Source organism: Pithys albifrons, chromosome 3, assembly GCF_047495875.1.
Source record: "Pithys albifrons albifrons isolate INPA30051 chromosome 3, PitAlb_v1, whole genome shotgun sequence".
NCBI classification, from domain to species: domain Eukaryota; kingdom Metazoa; phylum Chordata; class Aves; order Passeriformes; family Thamnophilidae; genus Pithys; species Pithys albifrons.
In genome coordinates, this window is record NC_092460.1 from 79,299,424 (window position 1) to 79,326,382 (window position 26,959).

A 26,959-nucleotide genomic window follows, 5' to 3' on the forward strand; every position below is an offset into this window, starting at 1 on the left:
GATGATCAGCTTCCAAAAAGGAAGAATGAACTGGATGAACTGATGACATTTGGCACAGGACAGTACATAAAACTGAAAGACCCAGTGAAAAGTTTCTGTTCTCAGCATGCCCAACAGGCCTCAGAAAAGGGGAAGAGTATGTTCACTTGAAGAAGAGGGATATAAATGTTCAAGGATCAACTAGTTTTACCAGTTTTGAGAGAATACTACTTATTTATAAGCACAAACTCACATAGCATATCAATCCTAGAGTTTATAATTTCATTCCATTATTCTGGGGAAATGGTGACTGATAAATTAATATTGAATAAAAACATGGGTTTGAGTACCATTTTCAGTTTTGAAGACTGATAGAAAAATGAGACAAACTACACAATCAAAAGACTCTTGATAAGTCTCTTGATGCTGTATCAAACATGAAAGGGAATAGTAGACTGATGTAATATAACTTCTGATGCAATACACTTCCCTAAGGATCCACCCTGTAAAGGATCTTAGGTTCCTTCCTTCAACTTTTGAACAGCCTAGGAACAGATCTAAGATTAAAGCAGAAGGCCCAATTGCTAAAAAAAACCAGTGAAAGAAGACCTTGTACATGCTATCAATACAACACAGAATATTTATGGTTGAGAGTGGTCTAAGAAGCACAGTAGAAGAGGAAGCGTTTTAAACTCCTTAAAACTAAAACATTCTACAAAATCCTGTTATCAATGGTTTCTTGGGAAAAACACCTAAGAAAGTGCCTACATGATATTTAAACATATTATATGTATAAAATATAACACTTCTCGAAAGAGATTAACTGGAAAACACCTTTCATATCAAATGGTGACTATGTGCAGATAAATGGTGAAACTACTGAATTAAATCCTGGAATTTTAGATTAAGTCTTATTAGATATTGTGTATGAAACATAAACAATGAAGGAGAAACCATCACGATACAGACAACCTTACTTTAGAGTTAAGTTAGTCAGGGAAGAAGGAAATATCTATTCAAAAGTTCCAGAAAAAATATTAGAAGAGATAGAGCAATGGAATGGTATTATTTTCTTTATTTTCACCAAGTTCCTAGTCTCAGATTTAAAAGGGGTGATTTCTCTGAACGTTCTTTTATCACTTGACATGAAGTGTAAAATTGCAATAAATGGTTCTTATCACGAAACACTGAAAAATGAAAAGAAACATATGAATGCATAGCACTCTCCAAAGTTTTCAGTTTCATTTCTCTTATGTGTTCCTTCATTCCACTTTAATATATTTCCTCCAAGCATAACAGAAGTAAGAAGCTTATCAGAGTGTCGACATGCCAAATGATGGCAATGATCTAAAAGTAGCTGTCAGAGAGGGCAAGGCTATTACAGAGATAGGAAGTGAATTTTTTGTACTGATATATTATTATGAAGGAAATTATTATGAAGAAGACTTCTATGTTGGATCCCTTCTTTGTTCATAGCAAAAGAATTCTTAATTTTTAGCACAGAATCTGTTAAAAATTAAAGCAAGTAAAAACCCTCTTATGGAACAAAATAGAAAAACAGATAGTACTAAGTTGACAGGGCCACCTGGCAACCTGAATTACTTATGGTTATGACAAAGTTCTCACCGACACCTGCCATCTTCCTGAGGAATGGAAAATCATAATCAGAATGGCACAATGTGAGATCAATTTAAAGATCAGAAGAAGTCTCTAGGGAAGACAGGGGGAACTACAGGCCAGTAATTTTTACATACATCCCAAAAAAATTAATGGAACTGTAGTGTAAGAAACTAACATTCTATTATTTAAGGATTAAAGTAAAATAAATGGGTAAATATTACCTATTGTGAAGTCTGTATGGCTTTGAAGGCACAAGATAGTGAAATCTTACCTTCAGATGTTGAAGTTCTTTAAAGGGATCAAAAACAGATGGTTGAGGGTGACCTGATTCATATGAGGTAACTGGATTTCCAAAGTTCTTTTGTCAGAGTCCTTAATCAAAAGCTTCTAAGGCAATCAAGCAGCCACTTAGTAAAAGTCCTTACATTTACATTTAAAATTTTAGTGGTGAGTATCTGCTGTGAAGGTATGTTACTAATAGAGTTCTGCAGAGATCTGTGCTGACACCTGTGTTATTTTACAGTATTCATAAATGACATGGCTAACAGCTAAGAACTGAGCTGACAGTAATTGTAATGATAGTTATGTGGCATAGTGTGGAATTCCAGAAAAACCTCATGAAACCAGGTAGCAATTAAACAGTAAACAGTGATCAACATAGATAAATGAAGGAAAAATCAATTGTTATTCAGAATGGAGATCTTGGTGCTATGATGGATTACTTCATGAAACTGTCCCTGTTCAGTAGCAGTCAAAAAAGTCAATCAACATCTTTGGGAATCACCAGAAAAGGATAAGGAACTAGCAGAAAACATCCATCCAGTCTAATCACTGCATTGTTCACTCATATTTGTTCAATCTTACATAGCAAAGAGAACAGGATTATTCTTTTCTCTCCTTTCTCCAATAGCAACAGAGCATGAAATGAGATGGGTAGGAGTCAAGTTCAAAGCAAGAGTTCTTCAAACAAGAGGAGGCTGAGTTGTAGAATTTGCTGCCAAAGGTGCTGAGGGTGAAAAAGGCTTACAGAGGTTCAGGGGTGCAATGGACAAGTACCTGAAACAAAGACTCACTCCAGGTTATCAAACAGGTCTATTCTGAGCTGCAAAGAGTTGGGAGTCTGAAATAGCAAATATAGCATATGCTTGCCCTTCTTACACTCCAAGCAGGTCAATGCTGGAGACAGATGACTGACTGGCTTAGAAGAACCCAGATTCAATATGACTGTTCTTCTATGGAAACACACAGGTGCTGAAGCTTTTACAATGAAGACAGAAAGAAACTATCTTCAGTTGTATACTGTTGTATATATGGCTATAGCACTACTTTCACATTCATTTCTCATATCTGAACTTCCAATAAATCAGATATCTTTCTGAATAGAAAAAGATATAACCAGGGAATATTGCTTGAATTTTGAATTTTTCAATTCAGTCTGTAACCCAGCAGGTGGAAAGAAGTCACTTTACACTTCATGTGATACCCACCAGCATTCATTTCAGACAAGAGGGACTGAATAGAAGTCACAGCATGAAAAGTAGACAAGAGTGAACATGATGGAGAAGAAAACAATAGCTCCTACCTGGACTGTTTAGACAGAAATGTCAGCATGCAGGAATATCCTATAGTTCCTTGTTCTGCCCATTTCATTTCACCAGCAAAACACGAGTGTACGCGTAACTGCAGTACAAAAACTATACTTGTGAACTAATGACTTTGGCTTTGATGGGGACCATATAGTGGAACATTTCAAAAGAAAACCTTTGTGATGAGAAGCCAAAGGAGATGCTTCTGGAAAGCTACATAGAACCAAAAGTACAGCCAATGAAAGATGATCTTATTTACTGGAGGAAAAGAAAATAGTTGATTCAGAAACAAGGATGTGTTTTTGTTTAAACACAGCAAGGCTAGTCTTTTTGTAAAATATTTTTCTTTTTTGCTTTTTAGGAAGAGAATGCATCAAGAGCATCATTCACAAAAGCAGAAATGCCTTTTCTACTTAAGCAGTTAGCCCAGTTGTAATGGGCTAACTCTTTCCAGGCAGAAAGGAAAGGCACAAATAAGGCCTGGATTTCTCACTCTATAACTCAGCACATTGTCTTCAACCCTCACTAAATGTTTCTGTTCCCAAACCAACAACATCAGCAAAAGACATACTAAGTACCCATATGCCTGATAAATCTATCAGAAGTTCTTACCTATATCTTCAACTCTGGAAAGAAAACAGCTGGGGACCATTTTCTCTGCATACAGCCTACACCAGAGCTCAGTTCACATCTCCTCTGTGCTCCTCAATGTCCCTGAAGCTTCAGGGCAACAATTTAATTTTACATGTTTATTCCAGGTGTTTTGAAATAAGCCCATGATTATTATGTTATGGTCTGCAAGAGCAGTACAGCCTGCAGCATAAAAATGTATTTATGGTTCAAGTCTTAGGGTGCAGCAAAAGAGCATAGGGGATACCCAAAGAACCAAAAACATGTTGGAAGAGTTTTGGAAATGTCAGATAGGTGTAAAGAGCCAAAGCTGATTTAGCCTTGTTCATAATGTTACTGGGAGCAGTACTCTGTACATGCAATCCCACAACTGTGACAGTGATCTCAGACAGCATCTATGACTAAAAGCCAGTTGGGGTCCATTGTATGTAAATGCTTCCTCACCAGTTTTATTTAGGAAATCAGATGTAGTAATTGGTCTGCTCACCATATGTCCTGGTATGGCTCTGGTATATTTTGTGGATTTGGTCTGATTTGTGCTTGAGTTCCTCCTCACCACACTACCAGCAATGAAGGTGACACCTCTATCTGATCGTTTGATTGATATCACTAGATTGCCTACTATTTTAAAATTCATATCTAAAAGAAATGGACAATATGAACTACAGTTATGGTGCATTTCTACATGCTCCTCTATCACCTGACTTCAAGATCAATTTTGATGATCTTTCTCAGGCTACTGGAGGGTCTAAGATCCCTGTGTGAAGCAAAGGTTACATATAAATTAAATACATTGTGCCCAGAGTATAAAGCTCTTTGTTCTGTGGTCTTTCTAATTCCCAGCCTGAGTTATAAAACTAAGATGCATAACGCCAGAGACCAGCCTAGAACTTTGGCCTGTTGTGCATTGTCTGTGAAATGCTATTTTCCCTTTTACTATTTCTTAGTGCTGCCGTAGATGAATGAGTGGATATATTATGTGCCTGTATATGTGTGTCTGTCATTCTCAGTGAGCGTGTCTGCTTCTGTCCTTGACTTACTTTTCTTCTTTCTTCATGTTTCTTTTTTCTTCCTTTTTACAATATCTCAGTTCTAGTCAGACCCTCTCTGTTCAACACTCCTTTTATTCCTAAAACACTCATAATGCTATTCAGAGAATATCTGTACAGTAGGAATAGACAGAATACAGAGTGCTTACCACTGTGTAAATGATGTGCTCCCTGAGATATTTTCATGCACTGTGTGCACTGCTGTCCTTCACTCAAATTATGAAATAAAAAGAAATATATCTACCTTTCTTTTGAATTCTTGAAATAAGTTTGAGCAATTATCACTGTATATTTGTCTTCTTAGGTTGAAACCAGTAATAAAAAGCCAAGAAACAACAAAGACTTAGACTCAATAGAAAATAAGAATGTGTTGGGTTCTTTGGGAACTGACAAAGAAGAATGCTTTTACAACCAAGTAAAAGCCAGAAATCTCCTAACTTACCAGCATGAATGTTAAGATCCTTGACAGTATTTCAAGCACATTTAAAAACATTTCAATTTTGGATATTATTACCAAGGATTACATACTGTCAATCTACCACTATGAAATCACTCAGGTCACAAATGCCCAGCTCCAGATGAGGCTTTCTCTAAGCCAGTGAAGGAAACAATATCCTTCCTAAGGATTGCCCTTTCTTCTCTGGCTTAAGGACAAGTGAAATGGCCTCTGTGGCTGACTGATTGAGAAGCAACCTAAGCATACATTTTGGCAAGACAATATCTCTCTCTTTCAATCCCTACCAAGATTCAGTTTTGGAGATTTACTGACAGCATTACAGTAACTGCATTTTGGGACTGTGAGGTTTTCCTCCAGTGGCAGGATTGGATCAGCTGAGAGGCTCTATTGGATTTTCCCTTGCTATTTTGAACTTTTTGGCCATATTTCATACAGCAGTCTACAAATCTAGTGTACAGATTGGGATATCTATGCATGTTCTCTTATAATTTGATAGATTGCCTGCCTCACTCCCCACTCTAATACAAGGAAGACATGGATAAATTGGAGCAAGTTCAGTGAATGGCCACCATAGTTAGAGACCAGAGCACTTGCTCTGAGGGGGGTGGGGCTAAGGGATTTGGGCTAGTTCAGCCTGGACAATAGGAGGTGTCTAGGGGGACTGAATGACAGCCCCTCAGGTGCACTGGGAGGGAGACAAGAGACAATGGATATAACTACACTGAAATTACACCAGTTCAAACTGAGTGAAGACCTGACTTGATAAAGTCCTGAGCAACCTGCTCTGATCTCTGGACAGACCCCACTTCAAGCAGATGGTTTGTTTAGAGACCTCTTGTGGTCCCTTCCAACCTGAGCTATCCAATGATCCTATCTGAAACACCCACTGCTCAGCAGCAGAGCTAGTTCTCTCACAGTTTGGAAAAAGACATAGATGAAACAAAGCATCTTTTAAAGAACATGCTTAGCATAGCAAAGCAGCAACTTAATTTTTTCTAAGTCTTTATCTTGCAAGTGGAATGAAGACATCATCCCAAGAGCATCACTGTTTCACACGCTCCTGAAACAGTCTACCTGTCTAGTGGAAAGGATACCAGAAGTGTCGTAGCTCTTCCTGGCTGGGGGTCACACCAAATTCCCAATATATGTTATTTCACACTGTGATAATACAGCCAGAAGAACTCAGTATAGTAGGATTACCTGCCAAGCTACAGACTACAGAAAAAGAGAGAAAATTTCCCTTAAACTGCAGAACTGTTTTTAGTAACACAACATAAATGCAGAATTAAGAAACCTATCCTTTAGACAGGATGATACCGTTTAGTCTTGAATCAGCCTGTCTATACAATGCCCAGGAAAACACATTGCACTAAAACTGAAAGGAGATTTTTTTTAATAGTAATCTGTACAGAACCTCTAATACCCCTGAAGAAACTTTCATGAACTGGTTTCTGTAGTGTGCTGCCTCCCTACCTGGTCCATGTAGGAGCTTATACATACTTTTACACAGACTATGCATTTAAAGACTATGAATTTAAAAACGTATCATTAAATTACCTGTTACCATGAACATGAGATGCACAAAATGCAAAACTGTAGTGGAGCAAGGTTGGATCAATGACAGAACCATTTTCTGAATATGCAATCAATTCATCAAGGTAGCAGAGGTGGCGGTGACAGCCTCTCACTCCGTAGCGAGCACAGTATTCATCTAATACGAAGACTTGACCTGGGCTAAACCAGCCCTGAAAGACAAAAAAACCCCACAAGATTTTGGGATTTTTTTCACTCTCAGCTTTTAAATCAAAAAATAGAAGAACATATTTTTATGTCCATTACATAAACTTTTTATACTAGAATGATTTATATCTGACTAATGCTGATAGCACTTGAAAAAGCCAGATCCAACAACAGCTCTCTCATTCAAAGGGTTAAATGTCAGGAAACTATTGCAATTTGGAGATAGCAGTACTATGAAATATATAGTTTACAAAAAAACATGCTAATATATCCAAAGTCTGGTACAGATTAAATTCTATCAAAACATAATATAAAATAAACTAGCACTTTAAAATAATTAATTTTTGTTCAAGCAATTAATTGTGAGGTACAAGTGAACATTTGGGTAATGCTGAGGGGCATTACATGTCCCTTAGGTGGACATTAAAACAGTTTCTGGATGGACAGTTCTGCATGACTGCAACTTTAATGTTTTGACCACAGTTTGACCATTTACCCTGTTTCTTATGAAACCTGCAAACACTTTTAACAACTTTTACTTGTAAAGACAAACAAAGCTAGGTACTGTTTTAAAAGCCACCTGAGTAAAATACGTAAGATTCAACCTTAAATACTAATCAGATTTCTCAGGCATACTGAGGGCTTTTCTGGGCAGTCTTGATGAGACCAGGATGGCATAACGCAAACACAGAAGACTCCTTCACACACAAAACCAGTTCTTCAGTGAATCCAGAGTGTAAAAAATATAATTGATTCTCAAGGCATAAATATGATAAAAATTAAACCAGTGAACTACTAAAATACAGCATGGAAAAAAATAATAACCCATGGGAAACTACAGCTACTGCACAGCTTTCTAAATAGGCATTTTTCTTTGTTCATTTCTTAATTGTGGTGATATTTCCCTCTCATCATTTCTGCCAAATGGTTAAGTGAGACTAATGAATACCTGAACTCCAATATAAAAATTACTTGGATAAACAAAATGATTTTGCAAGTCATGAATTTATAACATCATAGCAGCTAAAGACCAATATTTGCCTGTTGTTTGTGAATACTTTTGCAAGCTCGGATGTTTAATATTTACACAAAATATCAGCAAAAATACTACTGAAATAATATGGAATACCATATACTTAAAATATAGTCACATCAGTTGTAAATCATCTGTGTTTTAACTTTACTAAAAAACTTGCATGGGACAGGAATTTAAATTTTATATAATCCCCCAACTCTTTAATTTAATATATTATCTGTGAACAAAGACACCTAAAAGTTATTTCATATGTAATAAATTTGTTTGCTAATTAATTGCTTTCAAGTTAATGTTTCCACTGCCTTTAAGGAGCTTCATCTCTTTCTAGAGAACAAATAGCTTTATTACAGAACCCTGAACAGTATTTTGCATTTTAATCTAATATTTTGTCATGTTGTAATGCCTCATGTAGCTTACACTATATTTGAAAGGAAACAAGGTATTCTACTGAAAGGAGAAAGAAAAGGGATTTTAAATGATTTTCTCCAATAATACATATCCTAGCCCTAGATATAATCAACAGTGGTTATTGTGATTGATGTTCTGCTAATACGTCATTGTCACTGATCTCTTGCTACATTTTTATGGAAAACATAACAAAATGTTGCATATCATTGCCTAGAAGTACAAAAGCAAGCTATTATTAAAATTTCTGTACATTCTCATGGGAGAAGATTGTGATAAGAATACAAAATTTTAAAGAACTCATTACTTCAACTTCAGTCTCTCTAAGAGATCTGTTTCAGTATGGCCATTTTCATATAAACGTGTGTCTTTCCCTTTTTTCGATCCCATATCATGTACGTCTCACAAGCACATAACAACTATGTCCTACAGAGTATTAGATAATGGCATATTTTTTATTTTGTAATTGGGACAAAAACCCCCAACACTAAAAAACCCCCGGAAAAAAACCCTATACTCCCCAATACTCTCCCAATACCAAGAAGAATGCAGAAGTTTAGATCATACAGTAATTTAATACAGAACTGCGTATAATATTAATTCTTACACTTTTTTTTCAAATTTTATGTATGGTTACTCTGTATTTGTTGAAATAAAGGGAGGAATTGTCTTTAGAAAATTACAGAAAATGAGCTGCTAGGAAAAAAACCCACTTATATCCATATATTCTATTGTTACCCTGACATTCCCAATTACTTTAAATAAAAAATAGAGTTAAATATGTAATTCAAAAAAATCCATCACCCATTCTGCTTATTACAAGCTGAATTTAAAAAGGAATGATAAGAAATACATCTGCTTTATGGTTGCTATAGCACTGTGCATTTCTCCTAACCTCTTCTAAAAGTTCCTGATTTCAAGGTTATATTAAGTGTCTTAGTATATTATTATTATAAAAAAAGATTTTGACCCCCATGCACTGTTAGAAAGCTAACCATTTTCTCTTTGAGTGCCAATTACTTTGTACAGATGTACCTTCGGGCCTCTTCTTTGATTCCATGTGAAACCCACAGACAGAAAATGAGTCCTTTAACTTTTCTATACATACTTATCTGCTAGTATTTTGAAAAAGAAGCAACTGTCATCAAAAATCCTTTTCCTCCTTTTTTAACACTTGCAAACAAGCCTAAATTCTCATTATTATCTTTGTGTTAAGTGATTAGTCAGATCAACAGAAAAAAAGAAGTAAAAAAAGTTCTCCTTTCTGTTGCTGTTGGGGCTATAAAGTGGAAAAAATTATATGATATGAGACATTTTAGGTCCTTAGTAAGAGATTGCTATTTCAAACATGATATCAGGTGAAAAATAAAGCCTCACGAAGTTCTGAAGTCTGACCCATACAAACCTGTTTAACAAGAGTGTATAATCTGATGGACTTCCACCAACATTTTTTCTGGTGTTTCATAAGGTTTTCCTATCATCAACTAGTCCGCAAAGCACAGAATAGAAAACGATTGCAGGAAAGGGAAACTGCACCCAATATCTTATGTTTTATAGCTGTCTTTGAATATAAAAAATCATTTTGATACAGAGATCACATTAGAATTCTACTTGTTTTCATTTAATAATTATACTCCCACTTGTTACTTGCAATTCAGGTAATACATATATACCCTTACATCTATATTGCCTGTGGGTCTGCTTCCCTTCTTTGGTGTTTTTTTCTTCTTCACATCAGAGTGGAATGAAGAATTACAAGACAGGTGAAAATGTCTGACATGAGGCAACTACATTTGGACCACAAAATGCCTGTACAGGTGTCAGTAAATCATTCTTACCATTATCAAAACCTGGTTTTATTCAAACCTCCCCAGAGGACATGACAAATTTAAGTTGATAAAATCGGAGATGGTTTGTGTTTCTTTGCATTCTATTGAGTGGCACAGCAGCAGTTGCAAGTACATAATTTTCAAATTTGAAACTAACCAATTGGACCCTTTATTCCAACTACAACTGCAGCTGTTGAATGAAACTAGGAAGAAAGGACTACTTCGTAACAACTATTTCTCACTTCTTTATATCTATCTTCCAGACTGTACTCACCAAACAAGAATAGGAATCATTCAGTCTGTGATCCAAGGTCTCCCTCTGAAGCAGTCTAAAGAGGGAAGCATGGTCAAATTTGCAGGGATTAGCAGAAATAAACTCATCCATGCCATGTTTCTGGCCACGATCTGTATCTGTTATACAAAGGAAAAATGTGCAGAATAATACATGTGAGTGTTGTGTGTTCAGACTTACAAATGCAAGCATACACATGGTATGTAAGTTTCAATATGTAAACTTTCTTGAAAATATTTCAAAGAAATAACTCACATAAGTAGATGCCTGCATATGACATTATAGATGCTTGCTTTTTGAATCTGAAAATATTATTACTGAATTATTTTTCCATCATACCAATCTATGAAGAGTAACAGGGAAAAAAAATTGCTATCCACAGACAGAATAAACAAAATTTACAAAGACTGACAGAAAACACAACATAGTACATTAAAATAATTCTTAAAGCATTGTTTTCTAGTGGGCTTTTCAAATGTTATGATTTAAAAACAATGTTATGAGTAGAAGTGAAAAATATTCTGTAATTTCCTGGGTTTGTGTGGCTCTTCTTCTAATTTTAGCAAAAGAACCAGAAAGTAAAATAAAATAAAAAAAAGTCTATGCATTTATTTCTTCAGAAAAGAAAGAGCATCTTTACTGCAGATCAAAGTACCACTAATAGAAACATTCATCATGGCTTGAAGCCTACTTCTCAAATGGCAAACTGGAGCAGAAATGAACACACTGGCTTGAGCTAGGTCATTTCCAGCCTTCTTTTTGTACTCAGCTTTTAATGAGACAAACCCTAATGTAGTAATGGCAAAGAGCTCCTTCAACCTTCCAGCAAAGAGTACTGAAAAAGGGAGCAGCATTTTTGTGTAAATACATTGAGAAAACATACCATCCCAAATGGCACTTCAATCACAGCCCCAAATTTATTGTTCTTCACAGATTGCATCTTTCAACGCCTTTAAACCCCGCGGGTTTATCAAAAGAGAAGATGTAGTGATTGCTTTCATTAATGCTATGTTTTGTCAAAGTCTTCAATGTGAATTATCTGTCTAGTATGGACAGGAAAAGCCTTACAGTGCCCAAAAGGACTAGTTATGTATTAGCACATTAGCTGTCTTGGATTCTATAGACTGTACTGGGGTGAACAGTCCTATCAACTTAAAAATTGACTTCTCCTTTCAATAGGGTCTTAGCTCTTTGTTCCTTTAAATTCAAACCTACGTCTTTTTATTTGTTACCAGGAAAGTATAGATCTAAGTGTATCCTAAATGCAATTTTGAAAACCTGCATAGCAGAAATCTAAAATTTCTAAAGAAAGGAGACAAAAGTTTATTGATTAAACCCAATTATAGAGTCAGGTTCATAATAAAACTCAATATTGATCTGTGGGCATGATGCTAACATAATCAGTCACATTTAGAAATTTAGCCCCAGATCATATTGATCCATGTCAAGTCCAACTTTCAGCTGTATTTGTGGATGGGAGAATTATTTAATTCAAGCTGAAGGATCTGCAACATCACATCCTGGAAAGATGTAGAAACTAATTCGTATTACTTGGCTTTGCATTGTCAAAGCAAGAGTCACATCCATGTGACAGATTTCAGCAAGGTGGATGTAGCAAATAAACAGTATGACAATACATCAATGGTGTAAGGTATGAGACCATCATCCCAGAGAACAGCAGCAAGTATTTTTAATGATTGAAAGATCTGTAGCATATGTGATTACACAGATCAGCATTTCCATGAGCATTAGACTAGCTTATCATTATCGACAAACCTCGTTTAGATTTTTGACAAAGGTACAGGAAATGCTCGCTCTTAATTAATACAATTAAATTGTATTTAAAGACATTAATTAAAAAAAAAACAACTGATATCAACACAACTACATTCGTGAAAGTTCTGAACATATGAAGTTATTTATAGTTTCCAAACTGACCAAAACCAGATAAAACTCTTTCAAGCCCATTATGTTTAATGTGTAAGTGACCAATTTTTACATTTCTTCTAAGTTTTCCTTCTTATAAGAATATCTGGTTTATTGAGACATTATTTATAGCAAGACAGATGACAACAAAAAAAAAGGATTAATATTTCTCCGGTTGGTATCATGTACAAATTATGCAGAGTTGAATCTTTCTTAAAATAACTGCCTTGATGTTTTTCACTTGTTAATCACGTAAATATAAAAGATGCTCCTTTTAAAAAAAAGAAGCTGTAGGTACTGATAAGCAATTAAGTATTTTGAAATCAGGAGACTGAATGTTGCAAAGGAAGCAAATTCAACATACTGATATAGTGTCCAGATAATCAAAATGGGTAAGCTGACCTATTGAATTTCTGCTTGCAAAAGCAGAATCTGCTATTACATATTTTGGAAAAAAAAGTAAAAGTCTTCACTTAAAAATATTAATATTTGCTAAATTTAATTTTACAGAAAGATCTATGACTGATCATCTTTTTAAGTGAATCAAGGAGTAAAAATAACATTGTCAAACAGTAACACAAGATCTGTTACCAAATATATTTTAGCAACAAAAAAACAACTAAAAACTTAACTTTGCCAGTTGTAGGCAAGAAGAAAATCATAAAAAATAGATCTAGTGTAGTACATCAAATTTTTGTTTATTTAGGGTATACGTACAAGGTAACTGGTAAATATTTTGAAATGAAACAGATTTTTAAACAAAACTAAGAACTTGAACAAAGTTTATGGGGAATTAATAAATGTTATATGTTTGTGATGAAAAAATATTTAACCCTCTACTTTTAAAAAATTGTTAGAGTGATTGTATTTTTCACATTCTTGGATAAATGAGCTTTAGCTGTCCTGTTTAAGCAACACGCAAATGCAGAAGTGATAAAGTGCTGTATTGTCATACAGAGTGAAAAAAATACAAATAATTTTCTTTCTGTACACTTACTCAATTTTGGAAAATATTGGGAAAATATTTGGGGAGAACTTTAAGGCAGTAGAATTTCTCCTGTTTTTTCACAATTAGCTTTTTCTTCGCTTTTTAATGGAATTTGTTGTCCTGCTTTTCAATTTGCCTTTATCTCACAATCAATGTTTTGGCTATTTTTATGTTGCACAGCCTGTTTCAGATTGTGTATTTGTTTCACCTTGTGAAAACTATTAGTCAAAAGACTATCCTTTCTTTCTTTTTTTTGATCAAGATAGGACAGATACACACATTTTCAAATGATGGTATAAACACACAAAACCTATTGCAGGAGTCCTAGGAAATTCTGTGGGTGTTCTTTTAGACAGGGATATTACTTTTGGCAGAATAGCATACTGAACATGCCTTTTGCTGTCTTTGCAAGAAAATTCAAATTTTAGTCCAGCTGCAAAGGCTATAAAAATCTTCACATCCTCAGTGACACGGCAGCATTGGCTGAATTAAGACTATCAAGAATGTCATGTTCATGGCACATTCTCAAGTGGTTCCTAGCATCCCTAGGCATCACCTCTGCTCTGTTCCAGCCCAGAAGCAAATACGTATTTTCTGCAGCATTTACTCTGTGCTAGTGGGAACTACAGAAACTGGCCTTGCAAAGCGGTGACCCTCCTTTCTTTTGTGGTTCTCAGTGACATCCCTGCTTGAGTTTAAGCATCGTGGAAGCAAAGTGAACTAGCTTAGGCAGGTTCTTGTGAACTAGTAATGTGAACTACCAATGTGGACTAGCTCAGGCAGGCAAGAGAGAAGAGCAGGTAGAGGGATTAAAAAGATATAAAGAGTAGGAGTAGTGGAATAAGAACTATGACTGATACAGAAGGGGCTGGAACTGGTTGAAAGACAGTGGCAAGACATGCATTACAATCCTTCAAGTGCCACTCCAGGCAGCAGTGACAGCTTATATCAGGAACATTTTAATTCCTAATCATTGACCAGGACTCCAAAGTGCTACATGCTTAGAAACACAGGCCAAAGAGACAACCTATGACCCAGGAACCTTACAATTTAGATATCAGACCATGAAATCACTGCTGCAGAGAAAGTGGCAGAGAATGACAAAGTAGCTGGACCATACGGCCTGTCAGGCTGGGGATACCACACTGACCACCACTGCATTGCCAGTATTTTGCTGAAGGACAGATTTGAAGAAGATAATAGACAGTTTTTACATATTTCTGAGTCATACAGGAGAAGGTAGTAAAGCCGACTTAATGACTGCCTAAGGTGGTAGAGGCCAGTATTAACATTTTATTTCTAAAAGGGAGATCAAGGTAGTCAGAGGAAAGCCAGAAATTGACATAAAGTGGAGTGGGGGGAACAGGCAGGCAAACTGGAGTTACTCCAGTCTTCCAGGTGGCAAAGGGTATGATGGGCATAGAGCTACCACACCTGCTGAGAAAACTACAACAAATGAAAAAATATATTTTGTTTGTTTCTAAAAATTTTAATTAATTGTATAAAGGTATAAACATCTGAGAACTATTTTAAAAGACCTGCTTTACAGGAATATTACCAGTTATTCCAAAACTGAGCAATGCCACCCTAAGGTTAAGCAGTGGTATTTCTTGTGTGTATGCCTTATGACACCAGTACCTTAACATTAATCATATTCTGGTGTTTCCACAGACTCTCTGATGTAGCCAGTTCAAAGTCTGACAGTGATACAAATAACATGTAAAAAAGAATGAAGTTCATAATTGTGCATCATTAAACTATGATAGGGAAAGATGTTTTTAAGCGCTTATCATTGATATGCACAAATAGATTGTTAATATTTGCATGACTAACTCCAAAGCATTAATCCATTTGGCAAATTGCCTGCACTTTTTTCTTGATTGCACAACACCGACTGCTCCACTTGCATGATTTAAATGTTCACACAAGCTTCCTCCTTGGAGGTGTTTTGGTCAGATTGGATGTTTCATTTGGAAATGTCTTCAACTTTGCTGCCACTGCTTGGTGTTTTGTAATACCAATACATGGCCTATGTATATCACTTTCTTTGCTACTCCCTGGTTACTAAAGAAATAGGATTTGATGTTTTATATATAGGCTCTAAACAGTTATAATTGTTATAATCCGTCTCTGAAAACTCTCTCTCAGATTATTTTTGTGAGCTGTTTTGATGTGACATCATTCCAAAGGAGAGATGAAGAAAGCTATATATCTCAGATCAAATTATTCCTCCCAAACTCAGTTTTCCAGTACCTGTCTCTCTCTCTTCTCAGCAAATGTTTTCACAAAAAGACCATCCCCGAACTCATGAGGGTGTAGAATTAGAATGATGCTTTGCTTTATATTCTTTCATTAAGACGTGAATATACCCTGATGCACAACTGTTAACTCCTGTGTTATGACCAAGTTATCAACAGCGTTCACCATTTCAGCAGCCTTTCCAACTGCAGGAATACACTTCCTAATACACTGTCCATTAAGAAAGGGATCACTTCCTACACCTTTATGTGACTTAGATTAATTTATTTTTCATTAGTGCTTTCCCTGAAACATTAATGTCTTTGGAAAACTTCTGCTTTTTCTACAATCATCCATCCTTAAATACTCTGTTCTTTGCATTAACTTGCTTGTGCACATTCAGATCAGTTAGAGACCTTCAGGCTGGCCTTCTGGAGTGCTGCTGCTGTGCACATGCAAGGGTAACAATTCCATTTTCTGCATTTGTGACAATTGCTGTAAAGATCAGGCAGACACTCTCTGTCCTATTATAATAATGTCTAGTTTCTTTTCCTGAGTTACTGATGTGTTTGCTTTCGTCTAGATCTGAGGTGGTTGGATTTTGGTCTTGTCGTTTTAAGCACTTTTTTGAAGAAGGAATTATCTTACGTGGAACCAAGCACCAGTAACTGCAAAATAATACAGCCCTTGGTATACAAAAGGAGTCTCTTAGTCGTTCCATTCTACTCCTTTCTTTTAAACAGAAAGAGTTCATGGTAGAGATCATAGGAATAACTCCACCCCAGCTTAAAAAACTCTTAAAAGTTTTGAACTTGGGAATATAGAAAAAGGTAGGGACTGTGAAACAAAGTATCATTTATTATCATTTACACAAATCACTTGATTAAATATGTTAAATGTTTAAGGAAAAGCTTGAATTTGACAAATTGTCATTTCCAGCTAATAATGTAACATAACTTTGGAAGATGGAATTCTGTCTACAAGACAAAGGAAAACAGAAATATTAGTATTTTTTACTAGCAAAGAATTAACCTCAATACCACTAGGTATGTGGCATACTAATCATCATCTGATGATTTAATTTCTTAAATGACCACTTTCAGTTGCTTTTGATATCTATCAAGACAATTTCAGGATGACAAAAGATATTTTATAAACACAATACAGAAAAACATTGAAACATGTCTCCTTAACTTGACTTTTTTCTACATCCTGCAGTTTAAAGATATTTAATTTTCTCCAACTTATTGAAAGTTCTTTTTCCACATTTTACCAGGGTGAGCGAGTTGATTTTTCATCATCCTAGAGAACGACGAAGAGGCTTCAAGGCTCTTCTTCAAGTATTCAAGGCTGGAGTGCTTTAAACAGACATTTGTTTTGCAAAACCCTGGTTGGTTTCTTGCTTTCTGTATTTGGAGGCGGCATTGCAAGATATACTGCAGAAACTAAACAATGTGATCTCATATTGGCTGAAAATGCCTAAGTTATGTATTAAGTGAAAAATAGGTATCATAAAAATCGTAATTGACAAATTATGTGGTCATAACTGTATTTCCTAATACTAAAAATGCATCAAAAAAGAAGAAAAAATTGGAACTTTTATATGTAGTTCAATATTACATTGTGTGCTGAAAAAATCTGGCAGCCTATCAAGTGCCTTTCAGCTCACAAGGCACTGTGGCATAGCAATTTTTAGATAACTAATACATACAATGTGTGATAAAACTGACCTAAATCTATAAGAATTCTGAGAATAGATTGATGCTTTTCTATTCAGCAGTAAACTGGCTGGATAATGAAAAATATAAGGCAAAGCAAACACCGTCTCCATGGTAATACATGGGTCAATTGTAATGAACATGAAACTAATTGCTGTATTTTCATGGATAATAAAAAAAATGACCTGCAAGTCAGGATTTTCCTCACTGTTAATAATAATCTGAGTTAAAGAGCTTCTGGCTAACAACAAACTGCTAGGCACATTTTCCTAGTGAGTAAGTTCTGCTTAATTAAACCTTACGGAGGGAGCTGCTACATATTTTAACAGCTAAAACCAAAACCAAAGCCACAAAAGAAAACGAAAGCCAACTTACAAAGTGGGGATATATCTGTGTTGACATTGCCTCCTTTAGGATTCATCTTCTGAGCTTGACTTGCAGGAACTGGCTTATAAGATTGACCTGTGGCTCTGTACATAGCTTGAACCCAGAGTATTCGGTCCTGCTCATCGTCACTGGCAAATATCACGGTATCGCCTTCTTTAACAGCATTGAAAAACATTCGACCACCCTGAAGACCTGAAGCAGTAAATAAGAAGGTAATCTTGATAAATATATGGTACTTCTTAATCACAACCAATGTTTATTACATTATTGGGTTTACTCTGGGTGTGTATGTGTGGACGGGTGTGTTAAAATATTTTATAGGTATTTATGACCTAAAATATGATAAAATCTAGAGCTATAAGGATCAAATGGTAATACATGGAAGTAAGACACAAGCAGAATAAATATAGGTCACATGAGAAAATATTTACATGACTCCACTTTCAATTCAGCTCCAATTTATTTCTTATTCATCTTCTCTGTGTCATATGCCATTTTGCATTTCTCTAACAAATTCTCCGTCCTGGCATTATTTTCTTAGCTGGAACCTTGCCAGCTTTATCTCTTATTGAACAGAGACAGCTCCATACCTCTTAGTGTTGCTGTTCCTTCCTTAGTCCTTTTTCTCATTCCAGTGTTTTGTTCTTAGAACATGTAACAAGAACAGTACACAACAGTCAACGTGGCTGTGCTGGGGATTTCTTTATGACAGAACTGTTTGAGTTGTTTTGTTTTCCCAAACACAGTCTGAGCATTGTTTGGTTCCTCAATTAGTCTAAACATCGAATCAACATTTTGAAAGATCAATCTTCAATATTTCAGAAGTCTCCTAATTTCATAACCTCCACTGTACAGGTAGAATCGTTTTTCTCTGCATGTGTAACTTTGCTTTCCTTCTGCCATTTTAATACTAACTTGTGCAGATTTTTCTGGTATCTCCAAATTTATTTTTGATTACTATGAGTAATTTGTCTTTCACAAGCCTTCTTTTCTGTGTTATTTATGAATATACGTCACAGTACACTGCCACATGCCACCACCATCAAGAAAGAAAAGAGAAAGACTGACTAGAATTCATAATTTTTTCCTTGTATTATATGTGGTCTTACAGTGTTTCAGGAAACTTAAGTGTAAAGTTTATTGTTCATTAGTCTTACAATAAATCTCTTTCTAAAATGGTGATTTTTCACACCAGAATGTCCCAGTGGAATAAATGCCAAAGAACCTTAGGGGTATTTGGTGCTTAATTAAAATGATCAATTTGAATCAGCTATTTTACACAAACATATTGTGCGTCAGTATCATACTTCAAAATCATGAAAAGTACCTGTGTGAGGAGCTGTATAATCCACAGTGTATCCTTCCAGTTGCATCAGTTCCTGAGGCTCAGATTTCTTTTCTCTGTAACTGCACATTGCAAATGTGTATTGGCTAACCTGAATAAGAAAGACTTCTTTGATGAATTCTATTCCATAACTGCGTAACAAAGGTACCATGGTTTAAATTAGCCTTCAGTTGCACTGAAGAAACACACTCCCCATTTTTCCCCCAGAAATGTTTACAGTGTTAAACTCTGCATTCTTTCCCCTTTCTGCAAAAATGAAGGAAAAATAAAAAAACAAAGGCATGAACATTTCTCTACAGTCTCCTGAAATACAATGCATTTGGGGCTGTTGCTTTAAGAAAAATTGAAGGGAAGTAATTTAGGTTCTGGTAGGGAAAACACTTGGTATCGTAATACTGACCAAATTTACCAGTCTACTGTAATACAAAAAAGAGCAATATATTCCAAGAAATTGAAAAAAAGTACAAAAGTACTGTTTGCAGAAGGACTTCCACAATTATCATGAAACTGGAAAAAGGAACACATAATCTAGCCATTTCTAGTTAAAGATGGCAAGCAACAGAACCTTCAATTTGATTTTACAGTCCAATTTCTGCATGTTTTGCACCTGTGTTCTCATCCATCTCTGGGTTGCTTGGCTCACTGGATACTGAACTGTGTAGGTCAACATTAATTATTTCTTATCAAGAACAATTATTAAATACATAATAAAAGCAGTAAGAAAAGAATTTGTCACCATAAGGTTTTAGACTCTGTAGACAGAATAGAAAATGATAAGGAGAGCTGAGGAAAAAGTGACTAGAAAGATATAGAAACAAATATAACAGCTGGGAGGGGAAAAGCAATCAGTGAAACCAAACTGAGGTATCCCCAGCCTCAAATGAAGAGTTGGGAAGATTATAAAAGGTGAGCAGAAGGAAGACTGTGAATCTGAGTACACTTGAAACTTAAGGGAACTGCATGTATATGTACTTCTGAAACTCTCATCTCCAAGTACTGTAGGGTATCCAGCCAACAGACTTGTTTTGAACTATAGTATTATTTTTTAGATCTGTAAAATTGTGCAAGGATTTATGGATAGGCAAGGACTCATTTGATAGATGTTGGACTGTCTTTATTTTTGTTGCTGACTGCTCAGCTAACTGTTATCTAGTTATTGCTTAGGCTGCAACTTCAGGAATGATCCTTTTTGAAGTAAAATTTGGACAGCTGATTTCAGCTTCATTCATATATTTGCTGGTGCTGTACCTTTCTCTCCATAAAAGATGGATGTTTTTCGAAAATAAGGGTGAAATGTGTGATTATTATCTGCATAATGCTCTAAAAATATTTCATCATTTTAAGTATTGGGGCTTTTTTGAAACAGAACTATGCTATGCTATGTATATGCAGTGCATGGTGACTGAACATCCCCTGCCACAGCCTGTACAAGCTACAACTCTCTCTGCAAAATGGCCATCAGGCCTCAAATGCCAAACAGATGTCTCCAGAACCACTGCATAAGTCTACAGGGGAGTGAAATTAAACACAGCTATTCAAGTGTAATTAATATAATTTAAGGAAGGCAGTTTTACAGGAGATAAGAATTCGAAAGACACTGTCAGGAGACTAAAACTGAGTGCCAGCTTTCCACATCAGATTTGGTACATTTGCTTAAGTGAGTCATACCAAGACCAGGACAATTATACATAAATGCAAAAAAACCAATCTAGACCATGCAGAAATTTCCAGGTTAGAAGGGACTCTTTCAAGCAGCCATCCCATACTTAAGCATGGCAGGCACGGCAGAATCTCACCTCACTGTGATTGAGCCCACAGTTTTGCTTTCATTCATAGTATGTATTTTAGAAAATAACTGTATTTTGTTTTAAAGATTTTAAATTATTCCTGGGCTGGCAGGGCAGGGCTTTGCTGTCAGGGTCCAACCAGTAGCAGGGCAGCTGGAGGCACTGGGGCAGCCAGTCCCAATCCCAGCTCCAGGCACCGGGCACTTCCCTGGGCACAGGACAAGCCTGGGACTGGGTGTGGGGAGCTGGAGACCAGCCATGCTGTGGCATCGCTGGGGCTGTGGATGATGGCCCTGAGAGGCTGTAATCGCATGCTGGGCTGTGGATGGGGACAGTCGGGGCTGGTGGTCCCCCTGGGACCCTGACATGGGACTCATCCCTTACGCCACACCATCTGCTTTAGGCCTGGCAGCAACATAACCTCTTGTCACTGCTTGGTGTTTCCCTGCTTATATTCCTAAGAACCATATTTGCCCTTGTGCACAGGCATGGAGGAAGCTGTTGGTTAGTCATAGACCTCTATATCCTTTGCAATTAGCATGATATTTCATGAGAGCTTCCTCCTTTTCTTATAAGCTGATCCTACAGTTTTAATTTTTGATACCTGGCATTGCAGTAAAAACATTTTTCAAAATATTCTATTTGGTTGAATGAAATAACCTGGAAAGCACTCACATTTTCATGCTAACAATTCCATATAACCACACTGTCCAGACAATGTGAGCCATCAAAACTAATTGTGGAAATGCACAGGATGCCCATTTTTTTCAGATTTCTTCAGCCACTCCATGTTTTTGAAGATAAACTTAGGGTCTGGGTTATGTATAATCATTTTTCACCTTATGTCTATAACAACACAGACCTTAAAATGCTGTTGACTTTACTTTTACAAATGTATTCAAGTGCATTATCTTATTTTAAAAGAACAATCAGTCACAATCAGTGACTTCATCTTTTGTTGAAAATCAGACATTTTAAAGTCTCTTCACCAAAGAAAGATACAAAAACACCAGAAAGAAATACAGAACTTGCCTTATTTATTTATACTTGCAATATCTTAAACCATTTTCTGTAGGGCTATCAGTGGCTGCTGTCACTTATTGCAGAAAAAATAAGCCTGAAATTACAGTTTTTAATATAGATCTATGAGTGGGTTTCAGTGTACTATTAGTAGTTAATGGATCTGTAATTAGCTTTGCCTTAGAATTCAGCAAATTAGCATAAATATTTCATAGAATAATTGGTACTCGAAAGTCAGGACTATGTACAGCACACTCTCAGACAAAAACAGAATCAATCCTCTTGAATGGTAATCTTGACAAAAGAAAAGGCAGTCTTCTTCCTACGCCTGCATTTACCTGAATTTCATTATTTTCTCGATGTCCAAACACCTAACTACCAGCTGTTCCACCTATTTTGTAACAAAGTGGAAAAGCAACAACCTGTGCTCGTATGACAGACAGATAGGCACAGAAATGTGAACGTGACTTATGAGCAGTGTCACCAGGGGATGTCCCCATGGGGCACAAAGACCCTGCTTAATGTGCTGGGAGGAAGTGTTACTGCAAACCTGGAGGCTGACTCTGTGGTGTCTGCTACAGGGCATCACTGGGCAGCCCACTCCAGGAGTTCAGCAGCAGGAATTAGCCTGCGTGGTTGGCGTGTTTAGAAAAAAATTATCCATGAAACAAATGACTGACTTTTCAAACATTAGAACAGATGAAATTAAAATGACAGAAATGAATCTGCATTCCGATTAGTGGAGGAAGATATTATCAGACAGTAAATGAAACAAAACACAGCAGGTCCAGCTGTGGCTTTTTACCAAACATGTATGTCCCTGTCTTTTTCTGGTTTTAAATGAATAACCTTTTAGAGCAGTGACTGGATAGTAAAGGATAAAAAAACCAAATATAATGAAGAGGTTAAAATTTTCAGTTTCTGTAACCTTTCTATAACAGTGATCTGTTCTTTCAGAAATCACAACTGCAAATACGTGCAGCAATAATGAAGGTGCGCATTACTCACATCACACTCCTAAAAATCAACATTATTCTTCTAATGTCACAACTGAGTTAAATTTGCAAAGTATGTGTAAATCATACTGGGACCCTCTGTCTTAGAACTGAATTTCATGGCCTTAATATTTGACTACTGTAAGCTAGAAGTTAATCTATAGAGGAAGACTTGTCAATATTTCAATAATATATCAATATGACGGGCTGGTTCATTACTGAATGCTTATTTCACATGCATTGACTTCATCTTATGGTCAGTGTATGTATCACAGCTGGACTACATAAATGAGCCAGAGCTGTCTGGACAGTAAATATTGATTTAACATGGTATTTTTTTATATAGCTTTATTGAATTGATAGCTGTTTTAAAATGAAATATATGACTAAATCCCATCACAGCTGGAAAATTCCTGTAATAATCTCCTCTAGTATTGTAATTTCAGCACAGAGAGTGGAAGACAGTAAAAATTAACTTGACTGGAATACACTGGTCTCCCAGATGATGGCTCCATTTTGCACTCACATAAAGACTATATGTATCTTAGGTGTACAATTTAAAAATTAGTTGACACCTATGTCTTACAGGAAAAGAACAAGTTCTTTCTTTTTGTGAAAGGAGGGATAAGCAGGATGACTGTTAAGGAAAAGCATGAAGGACAAGGGAGCATGTAGCTTTTCTTATTTTTTTCCTCTGCAAATTTAATTATTTTCTCTTCACATACATGCCTTACATAGAGATCTTTCCAACACTGACAAATATTAATAGTCACAAAAATCCTCATCTCTTCACAGAAGACCTTGCTAAAATCAGAAACCAAATTAACTCTGTAGACTTTCCAAAATCTCCTATTTAACCTTACAACCACTACTCACTGCTTGCCAACATGCAAGCCAATTCCCATTGAAGCCAGCAAAAACACCATACTGACATCAAACTCAGCAAGAATAATATGCAAATATTCTTGGCATTTAACTTCATTGTAAAAAAGAACTTGTTCAGTAATTTTCTTTTACATCCTTACAATTTTTGTCATTTAGGAGTAGGAGGAGACTAGATGAGTGTGACTCACAGAGTGATAAAGGAATCAGGTTTACTGTAAAGTAGGTTTAGAAGGTTTTGTTCTTAAAAAAACCCTCATTAACAGGCTTCAAACTTTGTATGACATTCATGGAGACTCAGATTTTAAGAGTTTTATGCCAATAAAACAAAGGACATGGAACAGCATTCCCTGAACTTTAATTAAACATTAAATACAATTCTTATTGGGAAATATGACTTTATTTTACCTGGACTTCTGGTAGAAAGCTGTCAGCAGACTATTAAAAGGTTACAAAAATTTCACTCAGAACTTTCAGCTGAAACATTGCTCAGTGCAGGGACCCATGTATATATATGTAAAACATGATAATGCTTCTGTTTACTAGGTATGTAAATTTTTTAAATAAAAGCTCTCTATGCTGCAAGAGCTAGGAGTTGTACTGCATATGTTGCCTGAAGATACTGATTTATGAATGGGACCAAAAATCATACATAATTGATAGTCCAAGAATTCTTTTTATTGAAATTCATGGCAGGCTACTAACCTGAACAAGAACAAAGTAGCGTTTTTTCCACCGCTTCCAAACCTTCTGTCCTAGAGCATACAAATATCTGCAAAGGAAATAATAAAGGGAGTGTTTTTTCCATTCATAAGAAGCATGGCATTAGAAGAACCTGATACAAATTTCTTTGTTAATTTGCTCTACCTACTAAGCTGCTCCTTCAGTATTGTCACATTTAGGAAGTGATTTTTTTCCTTTTCTTTACTTGTATCATAAAAATGCAAAGACACATTTCTTTTCACTCAAAGGAAGACAAAAAAAAAGCAGAAACAAATGACCTTATGTTTGGGAAGACTAACCTGCTTATCACTCATATTTCACCAATTGTGTCTGAAAAAATATTAAAAATGGCTTAAAGTAGAACACTTCTGACTACACAGAAACACCAAATGTTAGGAAAGTTAAACTCCTCAAGAGTTTTTGTCCTGTTTGGTTTCCACAGGTTTGCTAGTGTTTATTTAGTCTGTGAGAAGTCAGTCACAGTGTCAGCTTGGTAATATGCTCACATAACACAATTTCAGCAGACACACAAGATTATATTTTTTTCTAGAGTAAACTAAAATCTCATTTCCCAAACAGAAGCACTTTGCTATAAAGGCTCTTAGATTACAAAAACTCCTTGTCACTTTGGCAATTTCCAGGCTTTGAATCATATCATATAATGAGGAGTATCAACCAGTGAGATGAGAAAACCACAGATGCTGATACTGGTTGGTAGTAGAGGGAGCACACTCATTACCCAAGAAATTGCAGTAAGTTTTCTGGTGTTATAATGAAATTTTTTTTCTGTCACTGTGGTCATGTTGCACTGTTATTAACAAAGACAATAAGAAGAAAAGGATAAGCTGTGGGATTGTAAGCAAGTCTATGAGTGGGAAGGATCTGCTCCTTAAGACCTGACAGGAGAGAAAAATATTAACTACGAGATGTCCCTTCTGTCTGGTCTGATTCTGTCAAGGGCATGTAATACAGCTAGGTTGGTCAAAGATAAAAGAATGACCGTTCAGACCAGTGAATGCTGGCTTCACAGAGTACTCTCCAGGGGATGCAGGTACATATATTATGAAGAACTAATAACTTGGATTGGAAATGGTTGGTCGGATGATTGACAGATGAACAGGGGCTGTTCAGGTAAAAGGATAGGGTCTGCAGCCCTCTACTTTCTGATCACTTCTATGGCTTTGCTGCCTGATGGTTTGTAACTCAGTCAGAAAACAGAGGGATGAACCAACTTCTTACATGAAATGGGCAAGCAAGATACAGGCAAAACCTTTTTTACACTTGTCCTGTGTGTACACTCAAGCACATTCTTTCCCACTCTTGTCATCACAAAAGACAAATTTATGTCTAAAATGAATATTCAGCATAATGCTTATTTAAACCATAGTGGTTTGTCAGATTATGTAGTGGCTCTCTTATTATTATAACACTGATGTTTGCCCTTCGACTCCTGCTACACCTGTGTTGAATCTCTGTCTCACTTGGTTACTCTGCTTTTTATCTGTATGAGGGAGAAAAAAATTGGTTTTTTGTACACAATTACCAGTTGATGTGGCTTTCTTTGCATAGTCCAGATCTTGCCACATTAATTTCAACTTCTTAATTCTGATTATTATGAATTCAATGAAAAGAAAGGAGTAAGGGTTATGTCAGAAAGGGTGAAAACAAAAAAAAGGCCTACTAGGGCCTGCTTATTTGAGCTTATATTTGTAACAGTGCAATGGGTGCACATTCCCCCACAAAATAAGAACTATTTTTCCTTTCATACATGTTTCAGAGCATTCACTTTCCCCAAAGCACACAACACTGCTACTGCCCTGTTAATCTCTCTACAATTGTCATAGAGGGGAGGGGGTATAAACTATGAATTTCACACATCTTCTGCCCTTAAAGACTAATGACCTGAGGAAGAAAAATAAAAGGGTCCACAGGTGGCCTCTGGTCTCTCTCAGCCCCAAGACTGCCCTGTTCTTCATAGTGATTCTGTCACTGCATCCCTCTGCAACCCTCAGAGTACCACGAAGGTTTCTCTGATCTGTGTCATGAGGGCAATTGCCTTGTGAACACCAACTGAAAATACACAGTTCTCCAATGCTATGGTATGATATTCTGACCATGTTCCCACCCTCTTGGCATGTCTTAAGTGACTGTAAAGGAGCTATAGACTAACAGAGGCTTGTTCTTGCCGGAGACTAACTGTGGTAGCATCCATGGTGACTAATCCCGGTATCCTCAATGGCAGTGACTTCATGTTCTAACAGGAACACACCAGAAAATGAGCAACCCAAAAACTTAGAAACACCATGTTAATTCTTTTTCAGAATTAA

At 36.2% G+C, this 26,959-nt stretch overlaps 1 protein-coding gene across 10 annotated transcripts in view; it reads right to left on the minus strand.

Moving 5' to 3' along the window:
• The window catches only part of CADPS2 (calcium dependent secretion activator 2), a 298,773-nt gene that overhangs the window by 86,116 nt on the left and 185,698 nt on the right, over window positions 1-26,959 (minus strand). For all 10 annotated transcript variants that reach the window (XM_071552501.1, XM_071552500.1, XM_071552505.1 and 7 more), the window contains exons 9-13: window positions 24,615-24,681; window positions 19,208-19,316; window positions 17,869-18,072; window positions 10,606-10,742; window positions 6,879-7,066 (exon numbers count right to left, since the gene is read on the minus strand). In XM_071552501.1, the coding sequence (XP_071408602.1) occupies window positions 6,879-7,066; window positions 10,606-10,742; window positions 17,869-18,072; window positions 19,208-19,316; window positions 24,615-24,681 (705 nt within the window). The remainder of the gene's footprint in view (window positions 1-6,878; window positions 7,067-10,605; window positions 10,743-17,868; window positions 18,073-19,207; window positions 19,317-24,614; window positions 24,682-26,959) is intronic.